Genomic DNA, 18,514 nt, shown 5'->3' with positions numbered 1-18,514 from the left:
CTGGGGTCAACAGTCCAGACTTGATATTTTCAAACGAATTTTTAAAAGCACCATTCCCATCTCAAGTATTCTGCAGTCAGTATAATCCACCCTATGTCCTAAAACATAGATTTCTTTTTATGCAGTGAGTTAAGGTCCAGAAAATCAATGAAGTAAAATAAATACACCAGACTATGATCTTTCCCTCCTGTGTGAATTTTTTTTCAAGGATTTAGAATTGTATTCACCCGAAAGCGATAAAAAAGCTCAGGGATGAAATAGCTTCAGCATTAGCTGTGGCGTTGCCTCCTGCTGAAAGCTCTTGGTGTAGCAGGTTAATACGATGACGGTGGTTAATATGATGCCAGTTTTCCAGAAAGGTTTCAGTGACAAGCTGAGGGACTACAGAGCAGTGACCATGATGAATTAAGAGAAAGCAGAATAAAGAAGAGAATGAAGAGGCAGAAGGACAAGGATACTGGGGAAAAGGTATCATAGGTTTTCAAAAGAGCAGCTCTGCCTCAGGAGCAGATGGGAGCTCTCTGAAGGAGACCATGACGGGGTAGAAAAGGGAAAATACAATTACTGCAGTTTGCTTGGGTTATCAGAAAGCATTGAGCAACATCCTTTGACTAATCCTCCATGAGAAAAGAGCAAAGGTCATCATATGAATAAATAATTTGTTGAAAAATAAGAAACAAAGTGTGGAAGTGAATGGTCAATTTTCAGAGCGGGCAGCGTTGCCTGCAGTGTCCAGTCATCCAATGCGTTCACAAATGAGCTGGAAAAAAAGAGCAAAGAGGAAATACCAGCGTTTGCTGCTGATGCAAAGAGATTCTGGGGAGTAAAGAGGAAGTCCAGTCAACAAATTAAAGTTGTTTTCTTCTTGATCCTAGTAGTATCTTAGGCTCACAGCTAGGTCTGCATGCCTAACAGGGCTCCAGCAGCAAATGCTCCTCCACACTCACAGACCATGATAGCCCCTTGCAATGTAATTAATTTGAGGCAATTAAAGCAGTCAAGCGAGTGCCTGCCCTGCGTGCCCTGGCACGGCGGCGGTGCTGCGGAGGTACAGCCATGGCTGAGCCAGCTGCAAGGGGCAGCTCATGAGAAGATCGAGCAGTGGAAGGTACATGAGTACATGCTTGATACTGCTGGCAAGAGCTGCCACCGTGCGCGGGGAGTGAAGGCAGAAAGCTGCCCCTCTCTTCTGATCAAATGAAATTGCCGTCAGCTCCCATTGCTTTCGGTGCACAGCTGAGAAATGAGGAGGAGCTCTTGCTGTGCTGCGAGGAGGAGGCACGGTCAGATGTTGCAGTGGCACAGAGCCCTGGCTCAACACTTGTGTAATGTCCCAAGGGGACTGGGGCTCAGACAGGGTCAGCACAGGTCACCAAGAGCCTCTTTGCGAAGGGTTGTGGGGTACCTAATTGCAAGAGTCAGGCACTGCTAATGCAGGCTGGCTAAAGGAGCTTGAAGTCACTAAGAGCCTTGAATGTTTTGCTTGCACTTAACACCTGAGGTGTTTAAAGGCTCACAACAACGACGGGTTGTGCTACAACGACTCACCCCATGCAGCAGGTGCCCAGTATCTCTCATTTGTGTTACACATAGATGACTTGCAAAATGGTGACTGCTTAAAAGCATCCCACCAGCCTTTACAGGGCTCATAAGCCCGTCTGTATTCCTGACTTCCAGTGTCCTAGCCTGGAGAATCACTTTATTCAAAACAGTTTGCTAAAGACATGCAAACAGTGCTGGCAGCCCAGGAAGAGCTAGGGTGTGGGTTAATGAGAAACCGTGGGCATCTGGGTAGCGGGGATGGGAAAGGTGCTGATCCGCGCCCCTCTGCTCGGTGCCCAGGCGGGCACCACGGCTCAGCCTGCAACACACGTGGCCCAGAAGGTGTGTGGGAATCTCGTCTGCAGCTTGGAGCATGTGCCTGGGAGGCAATCTTCTCTCCTCATTCACACATGGGGCAGCCTTCACAGCGAAAGGAGTGGCTTTGAGCACAGCTAGGATGTGTAAGCATGTGAAATGAAGCACTTTGTTTCCCAGCAGGTCCCTTCATTTGTACAGCCCTGGGATGCTACAGAGAGAGGCAGGATCCAAAACGGGAAGATGAAAAAGGAGGCAGCACAGGTGCAGCTGTAACAGCCACCCCCAGCAATGACAGCTCAATCATGTGGCCAAAAGCTATGTCCCAAATCACACCGATGGGAATCGAGAGGTGACATGCTCAGGTCTGGAGACACAGAAGAGCAGCACTTCAGCCTGCTACCGGCAGCTACACTGAGTAGGGGATTTATTTTTCAGGTTTGGTTGTAGGTTTTTTTTTTGTTTCACTGCTGCAGGTGTTTGTATATTTTGGCATTTACAGTTTGGAAAGCAAGAGATGCACAAGGGATTCTGCTCCCTTTGACTTTCCAGTAAACCAGCTGTGGCTTTGACACCACTTCCAACACCCAAAAAACTCCCACTCTTCAGCCACATGTGGCATCAAAAGGCCATGGCACACTTCAAAGGCAGTTCTCAGCCCACTGGGAACAGTCTGCTTCAAAAATACAGATTTTACAAAACCTCCAAATGTGTAGCAATGGTACAATAAAATGTTCTGAAGCCACTAGGGCATTTTATGCTGCAGCTTCACAGCAAACTTTATGCGGTGGCTTTGTGATGATTTTTTTTGTGGCTGCTGCCACAAGCTTTTCTGTGATACAGCACAGCTGGGGCTCAGCTACTGCCGGGAAATCAGCAGAGATGAAACAAAATATTTGCAATGAGACTGATCTGGGAAAGATGCTGTGTCCATAGCAGAGTTTAGGTGAGGTGAGAGTAAGTAAGTACTAAGTACTCCAGGAATAAGAGGCAGATCGTCAGAGGTGCTCAGCGTGGCCAGGTGCAGGCAGGGAGGCAGGAGTGGGGAGCAGCACAGCTGGGGCAGGACAAGCATTTCCCTTGGCGTGGCCAGCAGCCTCAGCCACCACAGTGATGCAAACACATGATAAACTGAGTTACACGGGGCCAGTCCATCTGACGGGGCAGAAGGGCATTGCTTGGGCTGCAAATGGGCAGTGTGCCTCCCCATCACAGGCTTCCCTGCACCCCCCCTCAGGCCACCCCCTCTCGCTCAGCGTCAGTGCTGGGGGGCAGCCTGCAGGAACCCCAACCCCATCCCCAGTCCTCCCCTTGGCTGCCTGCAGCCCCTTCCTGCCGAGTGGTGCCGCACTCGGCTACCAGAAAGCCTTCATTAAGCAAATTGTTAATTTGGACCAAATCAAGCCAGGGAAAAGTTCTTTGAAACAATAAAACGTGCTCTCCAACTGCAAAGCCAGGTGTCTGCTCAGCCTTCCTGCTGCTCTCGACTGGGGAATTAAGCCATTTTTCTACATTGGAGCTGTTTCCAGGAGAATTTCCCTCTGATGTGAGATGCCGATGGCTGCAGCCCCCTCAGGCAGGGTCTTTAAAACACAGGAGCAAGCGGCGGTGGGGAGGGACAGCGGGAAGGGGAGCACAGAAGGGAAGAAACCAATACCCGAGAGGAACGGGTCCCTGCTCAGGGTGAAGTGTCACCGCTCACATCCCCTCCAGCCAGTTCCTAAATCAAAAAGCCATTAGAGAACAAACACCACATGGGCATCTCCCCTCTGCTCTGTGGGGCCATCGCTGCCGTCCATCACTGTCCTGGTGACGCAGGGGTCCCTGCAGAGAGGGGCTGTCTCACCGGCCCCGGTGACACATCTGCTACCCACTCCTCATCGCAGCAAGCAACCCATGGGGGGCAAAATGCTTTATTTAAAAACCGGCACACGCTTTTGAGTCTTTTAGCTAACACCTGTCATTTCTGGCAGCGCTTTTAGCTCCAGGTCTTCCCCTTTCAAGCACCTGCACGCAGCCATTCCCACCCGCCTCAGCAGGGACATCGCAGCAGCTCATGGGGCACGGCAGGTAAATGCACAAAGCTCGTTGTGCTCAAGGACGGATGCTCCACTGCTGGATTTTGAGGAAAAGCAAGGGTTTATCTCACTCGGACGACCCAGTCAGTACGTGACCCATCCTGCCCTGCAGCCCTCTCTAACTGCAGGTTGGTACCAGTGCCACCACTGCCCCCATCACCGGATGGCAGGGCACATCTCTATCACCGCGGTGGCCCCACACACCACAGACTGAGCCACCGGGCCAAACCCCTCGTGCCAGGCAGCTGTGTCAGCTAAGGCTGCCCGTAGCCTGGGCATCCGCACCACACAGCCCATGCCACAGCTGGGGTTGGCTTACGGAGGGGCGCAGAGCCTCTGCCCCTGCTTGGTGACCCCCAAACTTCTGCTCTACCACAACACTGCTGGGAGGGGCTGGATGCTTCTGATCAAGAGACACCCTGAAAAGACTCAGGGGAACACGGTGCATAGTAGAAAGAGGGCAGCAGCCCCAGGTGGGGCTGAAAGAGCATCATGAGGACTCTGGCTCAGGGTCTGATGACACTGCCAAAAAGGGGGGAAAGAAGGACTTTCCTGGCTCCTTTCCTGCCTTCGCAGCAGTGTGAAGACAGACACTAGACGTCAGCACTGAGCTGTCAACAGTGAGAAGTTGCCCATCAGGGTAAGCAAGAAAATGTATTATGTGGGAGTAGAAATTATTACCGAAAAGCAGCTTTCTAAAGGAGAATTTGAATTAACATCTGCTGCTTCAGAGAGGTGACCCTGACCAGCACCAGCCATCAGTGACTGTCACCATCTACAGGTCCTTCCAGCTCTATCCCCATGGGTGCAGGTTGGCAAATGCCACCACAGAGTCCACAGTGGCACAAACTCTATGCAACGACATTTGCTGCTCTTTACGTGCTGCCAGACAACCTTTCATGCTTCATCTTGTGTATCTTGTGAGAGGTTTTTGAAAGCTCCAGCAGAAATCTTGGCTGCCAGGCAGAGGAAGCAAGAGCTGAGGATGTGTGCTATGTCCATGCTGAGAAAACACCTCAGATCAGCAACAGGAGCTTTAGCTAGAAATGGTGGGAGCCTCATTTTTTCCCTACAAGACTCATGGCCCCAAAACATTATCCTAAATCCTCTAATTCCCAGCCATAAGGAACCAGGCTGAGAAATACAGAATAGCCTCCCAGGAGGGAACAGGGCAGCTGGAGGGGAGGGGAGGATGCCTGAGGTCATCAAACCAAACCGCAAAGCAGTGGCGTGGGTCAGCACGTACCATGCAGACTGGAAGGTGGAGGTGCTGCACAGGATATAGGTAATAGCAAATGAGGGCAAGGAAACTTTTGTCTCTAGTCTAGCATCAGCTTTTGGCCCATGGAAAGTGCTTCTCTCAGTCTGGCTGTGCTCCCCACAGGTTTTCTGATGATGATCTGAAGAGTTCCCAGAACTCTGCTGCAATTTCTTGTTTGCTAATCTTGAGTGCTTTGCAATAAAGAGACTTCAGTGGCATTTGTCTGTGTCCCCCAACCCAGTCACTCTCAAAATATTGTCAAAAAGATGATCAGTTTATAACTGATGCACGGGAAAATGTGAAAGGCCCAAGGCCAAATCCTCTTCTGTGCTGAAGAGGTTCTCCCAAAAGGCATTTGTAACAGGGAAGCTCTTTTCAGTGTTCTGAGGGAAGCCGTGACCTCTTCTGCCTACCACAGCCTGCTGCCTTCCCCAAGTAATCGAACTCGCTGCAGCTCTTCCAGGAACTGAAAAGGAGGTGGGGAGGTCAAGCAATAAAGAAGCTCAAATAGTACATCTCGGATCTTGCTAATAAAAATGTAAATGAGGCTGTGCAGACCCGGGTGGGGGGAGCGGAGAGGGACACACACAGCATGACTGTTTTCACAAAGTCGTGGAGGATCTGGCAGGATGGCTTCATTTAAAAGTTTTAATGAGGCAGCTGTGCAAATGACACATTGGCCGCACTACATAGTGCAAAAGGCTGCCAGCAAAGCCACCAGCTTATTTGAATTAGCAGCACCCAGCTATAAGCACTGCAGAAATAGCTTTAGTGCTGCTAAAACCTCTCCAAAAACCAGCTGAGGCTAAGGCAAGGTTATGACTTAGCACAAGCCATCGCAGGCAGGACCCAGCCTCCCACCGCAGACAACAGCACCTGGCTGGGGACATGTTTGGCTGGGACAAGTCCATATGCAGACATATTAATCACTGATGTGATCTATAAACCCACTGATTTTCTATGCTTGTATAAAATACATGCTCATTAGCAGAATTTTCCAGCATGCTTACATCTGTCCCCCAGTTTCCTGTGCCCCAAAGAACAACTCTTTATGCAGCGGGAGAAAAGAGGTGAGGAGAACTCCTCAGCAAGTCCTGGGTGCTTTGCCTTTTCCAGACATCTCAGATCTGGGACACAAGCAGTTACATCAGAATTTCTGATGGTGGCAGAAGACAAAAAAAAACCCAAAACCAACCAAACAACAACAACAAAAAAAACCCCAAAAAACCCAACCATAACAAGTGTGGCTTTTTTTGGCCAGAAAAAAAAAACCACCAACAGTGTAACAAGTGTGTTAGAAAGTCTGCACGTAAATGTAATCGGTTCAGGGGCCAGCCCCTGAAAACCCACGTTTCAGGGAGACATCACTGCTACTCCGATGAAAATCACAGTACATGGGTCGGATCTAATTATTGCTACTATCCATCCAGTTTGCACATGTAAATACACTGAGGGGTAAATGAATTTGGCAAAGCAGACTTGCAAAGCTGAAATATGTTGTAAATCAATGTACTTATGTCCAATGTAAATACAATGTACCTGTTTGCATTTGTACCAAGGCCCTTTGGCATTAGGTACTGCTCAGACATGAGCACATTCAAAATGCCTTTTGCGTGCAGATACCCAAGAATCGCAGCTACTGCTCTGCCTTCCTTGTGGCAGAAACTGTTACATGCAGGTGTGCTCTTTGGTCAAGTCCCAGTTTGATGGGACAACACTGAGCACCTTGACTTCTGCCTTAGCAAAAGGGCCCTCAGCGGTGTGTTAATGTTGTCTTCCACATTTTATTTTAGACTGAAGTAACACGGAAGGCTGTGCCTGAGTGACCTGTTCCTGAGTGTACCTTGAGCACAGCTCGGCTGTACGCGCTGCAGGATGAGGCAAAACGAACCGGTGATTTCAGCCCCCGGAGTCTCACTTTCACACAAAGCAGCCAAAAGCAAAGCCATACTGATACAGAAAGGACAACTGAAGTTTCATATTGAAAAAAAAAAAACAAAACCAAAAAAACACAACAGGAAGAAAGGAGACCAAAATGCCAAAAAATCTTAGTGAAGGCTCCAAAAGCATTGGCTGAGTTTGGGTGGCTCTTTCCCTGGCAGGGACAGATAGCAGGAAAAGTGAAAAAAGCACTTGGGGACCAGCTGGGAATTCGGATATCACATTTGCATGTGTCCAAGACCATGAGCACTGAACACAGAGATTTAAATGCAACTTTCCTAGGAACCGGAGGCGACAATGGGACGGCCATGGCCTGCGTGGCAAGTCACAACCACCTCACCGCTGCTCGCTCTGAGGAGCTGCTGCCCTTTGTGCGTGCTCCCAGCTGTCAGCGTGGCTCCGGCAGGACCCAGGCTTGGCACAATGCTGCAAATGCTTGGTCTCCTTTGGGCTGATCCTGAAGTCAGGACAGCTTCTCACAAGCTAATTTGAATTTCTGTGTGACCACGATAACAATCACAGTGCAGACAGGATGTATGCTGTACCGTGACTACCAGGTATTAAAGGGGGGCATGCAGGGGGGTGAGTAAACCGAGTAAGGCAAATGGGAATCACATCTTATCCCAAGTTTGCACATGTTTCTAGACCTGTCCCAGACCAAGACTACAGACACATCCATGAGATTCTTTTATCAGTTTTGGCTGCATTTGTACGTGTTCTTCCCTAAACAAAGGGAGCAGCCCTTGGTGACATGTTTAACATGTGATACATGGACAAACTTACACTTCCAGCTCAGAGGAGAAGGGAGCCCATGGCTGCTGGCAAACCTGGTCTCAGAACTGCCCCAGCAAAAGTGGAACACGCTGAGTGGGCCCTGCACAGACCGGAGAAGGCAGCAGATAGTGGGATGCACAGCTGGCGGGGTGCACAGCTGGTGCACAGCTGGCAGGGTGCACAGCCCAGTTCAGGAGGCACAAGAGACTTGACTGTTTCAGTGAGGTTTGAATCAGTAACCAAACCCAAGCAAATTCACGTAGCGCTAGCCTAAATCCCCATGTCAAAGGGGAGAAGTCTTTTTTGCCCTGCATTTAATAGAATACTACTGGTTATTACCTTTGCAGCAATTTCAGAAGGCCCTTATGCAGCACTCGAGCCCTGTAGCAATAGATGTTGTCTGAATGATTAAACAGACCTGCTTCATATCTCAGAGGGCTCCTGCCTTCATCGATACTGACTGTGCAGTTCCTAGTCTTGTCACACATGACACAGGCTGGGATTCCAGTCTATAGCTCTAATAGCATCTGACAAACACAAAAACCCCTGAAACTCAGGGCACTGGGAGATGAGTGAGTACAATGATCCCTGTTTTAGAGATGAAGGCAACAAGAGGAACAGAAGCAACAAAAACTACAACCACAACCAACCCCCCAAGCCAGGGCTGTGGACCTGACACTGGCCACGCTGCTCTTGCACGCTGCTCCAGACACCACTAACGGCTCCCGCAGGACACGGAGCACAGGGGAGTCCAGCTTCCCCTAATGGCAGCCCTGTGGGCACTGAGATTTCCTGATAAACACACACACTGCTATAACCTTTTTCAAAAGGTTTAAACACCAAAAAAAGGAATTTCCAGATTGGGACCCACAGGTCCAGGAAAGTGATGGGTTGGCCAGAAACCTTCTCCCACCCCACTCCCCCTTCCTTTCCCTGGCATGGGTCACTACCAGCCTAAATGGCACCTCAGAGGCAGGGGAGTGACAGAAGTGGGGCAGTTCCAGCGTAAGTGCCTGGAGAGAGGCCTGCACACACGTACCACATGCTGGAGATCGAAGCAGCACGAAGGAGCCGTGCTCAGCAGAGGCACCCACCTCCCCAGCCAGCATCACCGCATTCCCACGTCGCTCGTGCCAATGCGCCCTGTGAGCAGCATGCAGGCGGTCGCAAGGGGATTCAAGGGCAGCAGCAGGTTGTCCCTGCTCTGCACGTGAGGAGGAGACTGCCACATGAATGACCTCCTTGCTCCCAGTGGGCCATCCGCAAATAAAGCACTTCGACCATGGCTTTGCCCTCAGTGGTCACCAAGGGACCGCTCCTGCTCACAGGAGTCACGCAGTCGATGGGAAGCTCCACCTTTCTTGATAACCAGTGTAAGAGCAGCTTCCAGCCCAAGCAAAACTGGGTTCACACTGCAGAAAGACCAGACCTCAGACAAAAGATGCATCTAAAAGCACCCAAGCAGCAGAGAGTAAAAGGTTAAGAACAAAGAAATGATACGTGTATCCAGGAAAGGAGTTAGAGGAGGGAACAGCTCTCGGTTAGTAACAGCAATTCAGGATGGATGAGCCGGGGCCAGCTGATGTGCCAGGTGCTGTTGCCTCCCAGGACCCCCATGCTGGGAAGCATCACCTAACTGCCATGGCTGCCCAGTGCAAACCAGTGAAGCAAGCAAAGGGCCTGAGAAGCATCTCCCGCACACCCCTGTCCAGCAGGAGACACCCTGGGGAGGTGGGTGCTCCTTCCTTCCCACTGGCATAAATCAGGAGCCTGTGGTCCACGGAGCTGAAGCAGGGAACTGGGAGGGAAGGCAATCTCATTGTGTGCAAGCAGTCAGCACAACGTTCAGCTGCTAAACAAAATAACTTTTGAGTTTAGCTTCGGCATTTCTCAGCACCAGCCCCCTCCTCACACTGCGTTTTTCCTAGATGCCTCGTTGATCCCGCTCCATCTTTACCCTCCTTGAGCATCACCAGGGAAAGGCACCAGCCGAACCCCAAACAACCTGGGTAACCTTTTGTTACTGCCAGCCTGAAATATCTCAGATGCTGTGGTGCGTGATACCACCGCACAGATCCATCTGTTAATACACCGTCCAACCCAAATAAACTTCGGCTTCACTGTGGAACTGATCTCCAAACTGAGGAACCCTGATGCTTCCCTGGGCAGCCAACCCTCCCACAGGAATTTAACCCTCCCTGGCCTGACTGCTCTCCCCTGGCACAAAGACTTTACTCTAGCAACGTCAGGCATTTGCACTCTCCGGTGCGGTGTGAGGAGGGGTGGGATGGCTTTTCCTATCACCGGTCCTGGCATGAAAACAGCCTTGACATCTCCCATCTCCCGCTGGCTCACAGCCAGGTGGGGGGGAGCTGGCTAAACAAGCCATGGCTATCAAAATGCTGCTGCTTTAAAAAGGCTCTTTGCTGGCTGCAGTCAAAGCCACGCTATGCCTAACGTCACTGAGTAACAGAAATAGCAGGCATGAGTGAAGGGAGGAGAATGAGAGTATTAAGAGCGCACAGATTTCAAACATACTTGGCTAGGTAGCACGCTGCCTTCCTGCCGCTGACTTTCCAGATGCGACGGAGCACAGGGATCTCTTGCTGTCTGCCCATGAAGGAGGATTCTTCTTTTTCTTTTTTCCTTTTTTTTTTCTTCTTTTTTAAGTTTCAGCTTTAATACTACCAGATTCATTTTTATATTCTTTCTTTTAGGAAACTTCATCTGCTGGATTTAAAAGCAAGGTTTGAGCAGGAGGAATTAATTTGTGTTTGCAGCTACTGAATGTGCATGGTGCTCCTGCGTGATGATAATGTCGAGGCAAAGGCAGGATTGGCTCAGAAAATTGCTTAGACCGTAAGATGCTTGAATGCCTGCTTGGAATAACAAGCTCTTTGTCATGTGTGTGTGTGTGCATGTGTGTGACTGTGTGCATTTATGTATGAGTGCAGCAATAACAGTAACTTTAAAATGATGCAAGGTTTCCCCAGTTTGCTTAATTCCCCTCCTCCAGGAGCGAGGGCTTGCCTAGCTGTGGGCACTGTCTGGAGGCAGGTGAAATGTCTGAATGGAATTAGTGCTGTAGTAATTTTATGAATGAAGCAAAAAGCCGGTTCAGTGGAAGAGAAGCAGAGCGGGGAGATGCGGCGTGTTGAGCGCTATCCGGCAGGAGCTGTCACACCAGGGAACCACAGAGATGTGCACAGGCATGGCACAGATCTGCTACAAGTGCCCAAAACACAAAGTGAGGCAGCTGCAAGAAGACAGCACCTTGAGCCATGGAAACATGTTCCTGAAAATGAGCTATCACAAATCCAGCTGAGCTCGATAGCTGTGTGTGTGACCAGCTCCAGGCTGAGCAGGAGCATCCCATGCAGAGCCATTTCCTTCCAACCAAGTGTGCAGAGATGCAGGCAGAGCTCCCTGAGCACCCACGTCTCCTTCACGCGTGACGCTTCTGCTGCCAGCACTGCTTGTACATGAACATTGATGAAGTGGGCAATGAGGGAGCAAGTCGCTGCACGGACAGGCTGACTACACATGCCCAAAGCCAAGCAGGAGGGGACCACACAGCATGGCGGGGGAGGGAGGAGGCAGATTCGAGTTTGCAAGGTCCAAGGAAGCTGAGATGCTGGTGAAGCTGCTGGAGCCCAGCCCAGAGGAGCGATGTCCTGAAGGAGCACTGACCGCTGCAGGACCACGCTTCACCTCTCCCCCTCACATGTCTGTACCCGAGGGGCTCGCATGGGAAATGGGCCCTGTGCATTGTGGTTTTCCTCTTTTTTTCACACCCCTATCCCAATTGTTAAGCAAGGAACAATCTCCCTCTGTACTGGACTGCCCTCTTCCATAGAAAGCTTTTGCATGCCACCTCCGTAGCACCCGTCACCCGCAGCAGGTGATGATGGGAAGAAGAGAAGGTGAGTGCAAGTCATGAAGAGGATGAACATTGTCCATTCTCAAGTGCTACAGAGGTCGCTGTCAGGGCAGCAGAGGGCCTGGTGCTGTAATCCCACTGCCCAGGAGCTAGTGAGAGCCAAGAGCCAAAGGAGCCAGAGCCGATGTGGAGGCAAAGGGACACCAAACTTGCTGGGAAAAGCTGCAAATTCCCAGACAAACCAAACCCAACCTGCCCAGCGGACAGAGTCAGAGGGAAGCCTTTGCCTGCTGAGCCCTGCAAGGACAAGGCGGCGCAGCACCCCTTCCCACAGCGCTTTCCAAAGAGGCAGTCTAAGCTCCTTAAAATACATAGTGCAAACACTTCTGTGTGCAGTGGCCTTTAGCTTGCCACAGGCTTTGGTATGCCGTAACATTTAGGCATTTTAACTACTAATCCAGTGCTTCTCTCAGGTAGGTTTGATCTTCCTTTGCTTGCACCCAGAGCCAGTATAAATTCAAAGCAACACAGTCGTTATTTGCCTAGCGTTGAGCTTGAACTAACCAGAAGCTCCCATGTAAAAAGCGTGACTACCTGCTAAACGCGCTGCAGAGCAATCTCCCACCTCGCTGTAGAAGGCAGTTTAGACAGGTTTGCAGACAGGTCTGTCTGAAATCTATGGCATGGACACATGAAAATCTGTGGGATGAGACCTGACAGAAGCACAAAAGCCTCTGTGTTTACAGACATATAAAACCCACAGTGAAAACTGCACTTTGCTCTACGGATATAAAATGCTTTTTTCCTCCATCACTCAAAACCAACTTGAAACTGCAGGTCAGGACGTAGCAGGGGCTTCTCATTGAGGGGAAAGTGCTCTGTGAAAATGCTGCAGAAGTGCTGCACAGGACTTTGAGTGTATCACACAAAATAGACAATTTGGCTGCAAATGGTAAATCCAAAGTTTGTTTTCCCTTTTCTGGGGTCTTTTACTCCTTCAGAGTTAAGAGCTTAGCAAAGAGGTTTAAGCAATTATGTCACCAGGTCTGTAAGCTGCTGTTACAAATTTAGGAAGGACACATTTTTTCCTCCAACTCCAAAGTAACTGTAAGGATTGCAGCAAGTGGTTCCAATGATCCACACAATGTTTTGTCTCTTTTTCATGGACACACTAAGACATGTCACTTCTCAAAGCTGTGCTCTTGTAATGGTAGCATGACCCTTATGCATGAGTGCCCTCAGTGCAGAAGACCTTTGGTACACGCAGACAGGGCAGATACGTACTCAAGGACAGGTAACTCCTAAATGATAATTTGTGTTGCTCTGGCAGATTTCTAACATGTTGGTTTCTGATGTCTTTCCTCTAGTGGAGAATGCAGATCTTCCTTGGATGAGACCCCCCTAAGTAATGGTTCACCATCTCCCAGCAGCTGTATTTCTCAGACCAGAAAGAACAGACCTTCAGATCCCTGTGGCATGAACGGAGCCTCTGGCATTTAAAGGCCGGGAGGATGTCCCTGACCGAGGAGCTGGAGAGCCACTTCTCTGCAACCCCCTACATGGTGACAGACACAAGTGAGGGCAGCCTGTTCAGAATTAGACCCAACACATCTGCCAATGCCACCGGGGACAGCACACCAGCCGCCAGTTCCATGGAGGACATGATCGCCATCTGCACCATTGGGACAATCCTCTCCCTCATGTGCGTGATTGGGGTGACAGGCAACATCTACACCTTGCTAGTGATGTGCCATTACTTGCGATCATCTGCTTCCATGTATATTTACATCATCAACCTTGCGCTGGCAGACCTACTCTACCTTCTCACCATCCCCTTCATCGTTGGGACCTACTTCATTCAGAAATGGTACTTTGGGGACATTGGCTGTCGCATCCTGTTCAGTTTGGACTTCCTCACCATGCACGCCAGCATCTTCACCCTCACAGTCATGAGCACGGAGCGCTACTTTGCTGTGCTAAAACCCCTGGACACAGTGAAGAGGTCCAAGAGTTACCGAAAGGCCATTGCTGTCATTATCTGGCTGGTGTCACTGCTGCTCACTCTCCCAATGCTCATCATGATCCAGCTGGTGCAAAGGGACAACAAAAGCATCTGCCTGCCCACTTGGAGCAAGCTGTCCTACAAAGTCTATCTCACCATCCTTTTTGGTACCAGCATCGTGGGTCCAGGGGTGGTCATTGGCTACCTTTACATCCGATTAGCAAAGATCTACTGGGTGTCACAAACAGCATCCTTCAAGCAGACCAAGCGGCTGCCAAACCAAAAGGTGCTCTATTTAATCTTCACGATAGTGCTGGTGTTCTGGGCTTGCTTCTTGCCTTTCTGGATATGGCAGCTGCTCTCCCAGTATTATGAATCCTTCCCTTTATCTCCCAAGGTGATGAAGAACATTAATTATCTGACAACCTGCCTGACGTACAGCAACAGCTGCATCAACCCCTTCCTCTACACCTTGCTCACCAAAAACTACCGGGAGTACCTGAAGAACAGGCAGCGGTCCCTCAGCAGCAGCAGTGTGTACTTCCAGAGGAGGAATCGATTTCAGAGGATTTCAGGGAGATCCCTGTCCATGAGCAGTCAGCACTGCACAGAGACATACGTTCTTGCTCATGCTCCTTTAGGAAATAGCAGTGCCTGAAGGTAAAATTTTATCTCCAAGAACAATCAATATTGACTTCAATGTTGCTTTGATTTAAAGTGCACATTGTAACAGCAAAGCCTTAGCAGATCCATAATGTGCACACATTTAGTCCAGACACTGTGCCAATGCCTGTTCTCATTTTCTTCAGTGTCACTGATTTGATGCTAGCAACATTCAGCTGAACATCTATCTAAATAGCCTTTTACTTTTTATCTTTATATTTTATCGCGTATGTGTCCTCAAGTAGCTGTCAATAATGAAAGCCTATAATAGGGCCATGTTTTTTAATAGTATCAGCTGTCTCACAGCATTTAAAATTATGCTGTCTCGTGAATGGCTGTAGTTTGCTCTTTTCTTTAGGAGTAATGTTAAATTTGCAGTTGTATGAGGACTGAAAACAATGAAATAAAGACAAAGCTGCTGATGTTTGTGACATGCAATACAGTTTGAATTTGGGGTAAGACTGGACAATACGGATGAGGCATATCAGGGGTGCTTGTCCTGGTTTTGGTCGTATTGACATTTATTCTACACTCATGTATGCACTGGGCTTGATTCTCCATTCACACAGGTGTCTGCGCTGGAGTCACAGCACGGTTTGTGTCAGCAAAAGGCTTCCCACACCAGTGTCACAGCCAGGGAACACTCAGCATCCCCTAATGTACTGACCCCAAACTCATGAGCACCCATGTAGGGGAGCATCATCTGTCTTGGACAGGTACATCTGCCCCCTGCCCTCCTCCAAGGAGGAATTGGGAACCTTCGATGTTGTTATTCTCGGGGCATCCATCGACAAACTGCAACATCCAGCCCGAGGGACCAGAACTACCCAAGTCCAGGAGGAAAGGACAGGGGGAGTGGGGGAGGGGGGGAGGAGATGTGATTTCCAGTGGGCAAAGCTATGCTATCTGAAGTCCCTAATCTCAATCATAAAAATGCTAGTTCCCTGATAGTGAGATCACTTGTTCCCTTCAGAGCAGATGATTTTCCTTTGCTGCTACAAAAGGTGAACATAGCCCTGCCTACACCAAGAACATTTTGCCTCTCCTGGCTTTCACTGATGATAAAGCATCATTAGTATAAATATATCCTCCGCGGTGTCTGGCGCTTCTCCCGTGAGTCTAAAAGTACCTTCTCTGGGACGCTGCCAAGAGCCATACAGGAGTCCTCTGCTTGCATTAGCCCTGTTACCTCATTAGCAAGGATACAACGATGCAATGCCAGCGCAACTCTAACCAAGTTACAGAATTAGAAGCAAATTAATGGTTAGACATAAATTCAGAACTGCAGCGCTACACCATTTGGCAGTGAACTCCATTTGCTTACACAGAAACTGAATTTCGGTTTTAAGCATCTATTCGTCATTGCTCTTGGGGACAGTGAAAGCTCTGCACCCAGCCCCCCTGGGTGGTATGCTTGGAAAAGAAATCACCCCTTTCACGCATGGGCTTAAAGTTTGGTATATATGGGGAAGATGACACATGTCATGAAAGAGGACTCTCTCGCATGTGGGTTTAACGCTGAACTGTTGCAGAAACTGGAAGACCCTCACTTTGTGTTCCCAGCTGCCTCCACGCACACCACCCACAGCAGTCCCACAGGTCAGGATACCTTACCTGCACCCTGCTTGCAGTGCAGTGCACTGACCAGTGCATCCTGCTGCAGGATTAGCCCCTTCCTGACTTTGGAGGGTCAGAAATACCATTATATTTGGCTATTTCCTACACTGACAGTACTCGCTATTTTTCAGACCCTCCTCAGGCTGGAGACACACTAGTCAAAGCCCATTAGAGACAGCAAAGCATCGTTCACCCCACTGTAAGGAAGAGGGAGCCCACAGATGGGAGGGGAAGAGGTTTGCTATATTCATGAACCCATTTTCTGCTTAGGTAGTCAGGTGTTTAGTATGGGCCAGAATGTAAAGTTTGGCCTCCTGGTTTTGGAAATGGAAATTTTAACTTCTTGCTCAGAAAGAGCCGGACAAGCTCAAGACAAACTCATCACGAGCAGTTCCCATGGTTGTGAAGGAAAGCTACTTCAGGCTGACCCTTTAGAAAGCACAGTCCATCTTTTCTAAAATCAGATAGTCAAAATAAGAGGGCAGTTTTCAAATCTCAACTTACCCAGTTGCACCCGTGCAAACAGTGCAGAAGAGTTACCAAAAGACACGGGAGCAGATCTGTCTCCCCCGTTGGGCAGTGTAACCCCTTTGTCCCCAGCGGCACTGCTCTAATTAACTTCTCCAAGCCCACCACAACAAACACATCTCAAAGAAAATATCTGAAAAAAGCCTGCCATGACTCTGTCTGTGCAATAAGCACCCTGTGAGCAGCATGAGCAATGTGCTGTGGAAGCAAGGTCGTGCCAGAGGTCCTGCTGTGCCCTGGGAATCAACGCAGGGCATGGGGCTCCCTGCCTCCCCAGCAGGACACACAGCCTCAGCCCCGGGCTGAACGCTGTCATTTCTCTGAAGCTTGCACCTTGCTCTCAGCAGGGGCTGGTAGAGTGTCTGGCAAATCAGCACAACAAAGCCAAGAGAAAAGAAGACATCTGCAAGTCAGGGAAGGGTTGCAGGTGATGCTTCCATCAATACTGAGTCATCTTTGAATGATGAGATGCTTCATTCAGGCCTTTCAATCTCCACCCCAGGCAGGAGTGGTTTTTTGCTTTCAGCACTCACAGCCATCACCACTCAGCACAGGCGAAAAAAAGGGAATTATTAGTCCAAGCCTACAGGTAAAATCAAAGCTCTGAGCAGTTCACAAGCAGCCCGTGCCTCAGCTCTGCATCCCCAACTAACTTTACGGGGCATCGGCCAACTCAGGTACCAAATGTTAGGCAGTGGTTCCCTTCCTGAAACTGAACAGCAACTCAACCACGAGCGCCTGCTGAATGCAAACGGGGGAGCGAGCAGTCAGTGAGGTCTGAAGAAGGAACTGTCTCCTCCCAGACATAGCCTAATTGCTCAGTTATCAACAGCTATAAAATAATTATCATGCTCTATTCATTCCTTCTTGCAAAAACCTTGTAGAGGGATTTTTAAAGGACCGAGGACATATGTTACCATTGTCTGGGTTGGACAACCCAGGCCTGTTAGTTGAAGCTGCAGAGCAGTTTTAAATAGTCCTGGGAACAAGCAGTGGGAGAAGGAAAACAAGCTATGCACAAACAAGAAGCCAGGTGCAGAGCAAGCCCTGGGAGCCGCGAAATCAGCACGCTCTCATCGGCACACTCTGAAAAGGCACCTGCAGCATGCCCACCAGTCAGCGACACGGACCCCCACATGGCCCAGAGACTTTTATCCAATCATCTGTGTGTAAAGTCGGGTGAGCGGTCGGTTTAAGTTATAAATATAACCTGTTCGTTTAATAAAGTGAGCACGGCATGTAGCCATATTGGTGTGATTGTCGTGACTTGGCCGACCCTCCACGGGGGACCCTCTTCGAAACATATCATCAGTCAAAGATCCAAGAGTTGATTTTTGCATAAACAAAATTTGAAATCTGTGAATAAAGGATGTTCATGCCAAGTGGCTGCGCGCTATTTGCTAGCTCTTTCTTCTCTGTGGGGTGAGACCAGGATCTTTCTCATCATCCTGAAGTCTTAAATCCCCCCATCTCCAGGGCATTTGGTGCCCCACAGACTGGATTTCACCAGCTGAACTACAGGTAGCAGAAGTCAAAACTCCATTTATTTTTCTCTATTTTAAGTCAGGGGGAGTGTTTGGCAATGCCTCAAGACTCAAAGAAGGTATAGCTGTAAATACACCCCGGAAAGGTGTCCAAGAAGGGCTGGGACAGAGATGCTGTCCCCCGCGGTGCTCTCACCAGCTCAGACAGGCTGGGTGCCCACTCTGGTGGCCGAAACAGGCAGCAAACTACAGCTGGCCAGGCAGCCACTTGGACAGTGCCTTTGCCAGAAAAGGATGACGTTTGTGTTTACCCAAACTATTTGTAAATCCACCCAGAAACTTAAGAATCCTTCTGGAAAACCTCTTTCTCTTTTCTTTTCCCAAATACTGAATTGCCTCATTTCAGCCTTTAGGAGGCAAAACAGCACA

General features: G+C 49.4%; 1 protein-coding gene across 2 annotated transcripts; it reads left to right on the top strand.

Moving 5' to 3' along the window:
- Positions 1–10,375: 10,375 nt before the first annotated feature.
- On the top strand, positions 10,376–14,876 carry LOC130143914 (urotensin-2 receptor-like). 2 transcript variants are annotated; one of them, XM_056326869.1, is made up of 2 exons: positions 10,376–10,658; positions 13,159–14,876. In XM_056326869.1, the coding sequence occupies exon 2, from the start codon at positions 13,303–13,305 to the stop codon at positions 14,449–14,451; it is 1,149 nt and encodes a 382-aa protein (XP_056182844.1). In that variant the 5' UTR covers positions 10,376–10,658; positions 13,159–13,302; the 3' UTR covers positions 14,452–14,876. The 2 variants fall into 2 exon arrangements, with proteins under 2 accessions (XP_056182844.1, XP_056182843.1); XM_056326868.1 differs by having other exon boundaries at positions 10,434–10,770.
- Positions 14,877–18,514: the final 3,638 nt, after the last annotated feature.

The sequence above is a fragment of the Falco biarmicus genome, chromosome 1, assembly GCF_023638135.1.
Source record: "Falco biarmicus isolate bFalBia1 chromosome 1, bFalBia1.pri, whole genome shotgun sequence".
NCBI classification, from domain to species: domain Eukaryota; kingdom Metazoa; phylum Chordata; class Aves; order Falconiformes; family Falconidae; genus Falco; species Falco biarmicus.
This window is presented reverse-complemented; position numbering and strand designations above follow the sequence as displayed.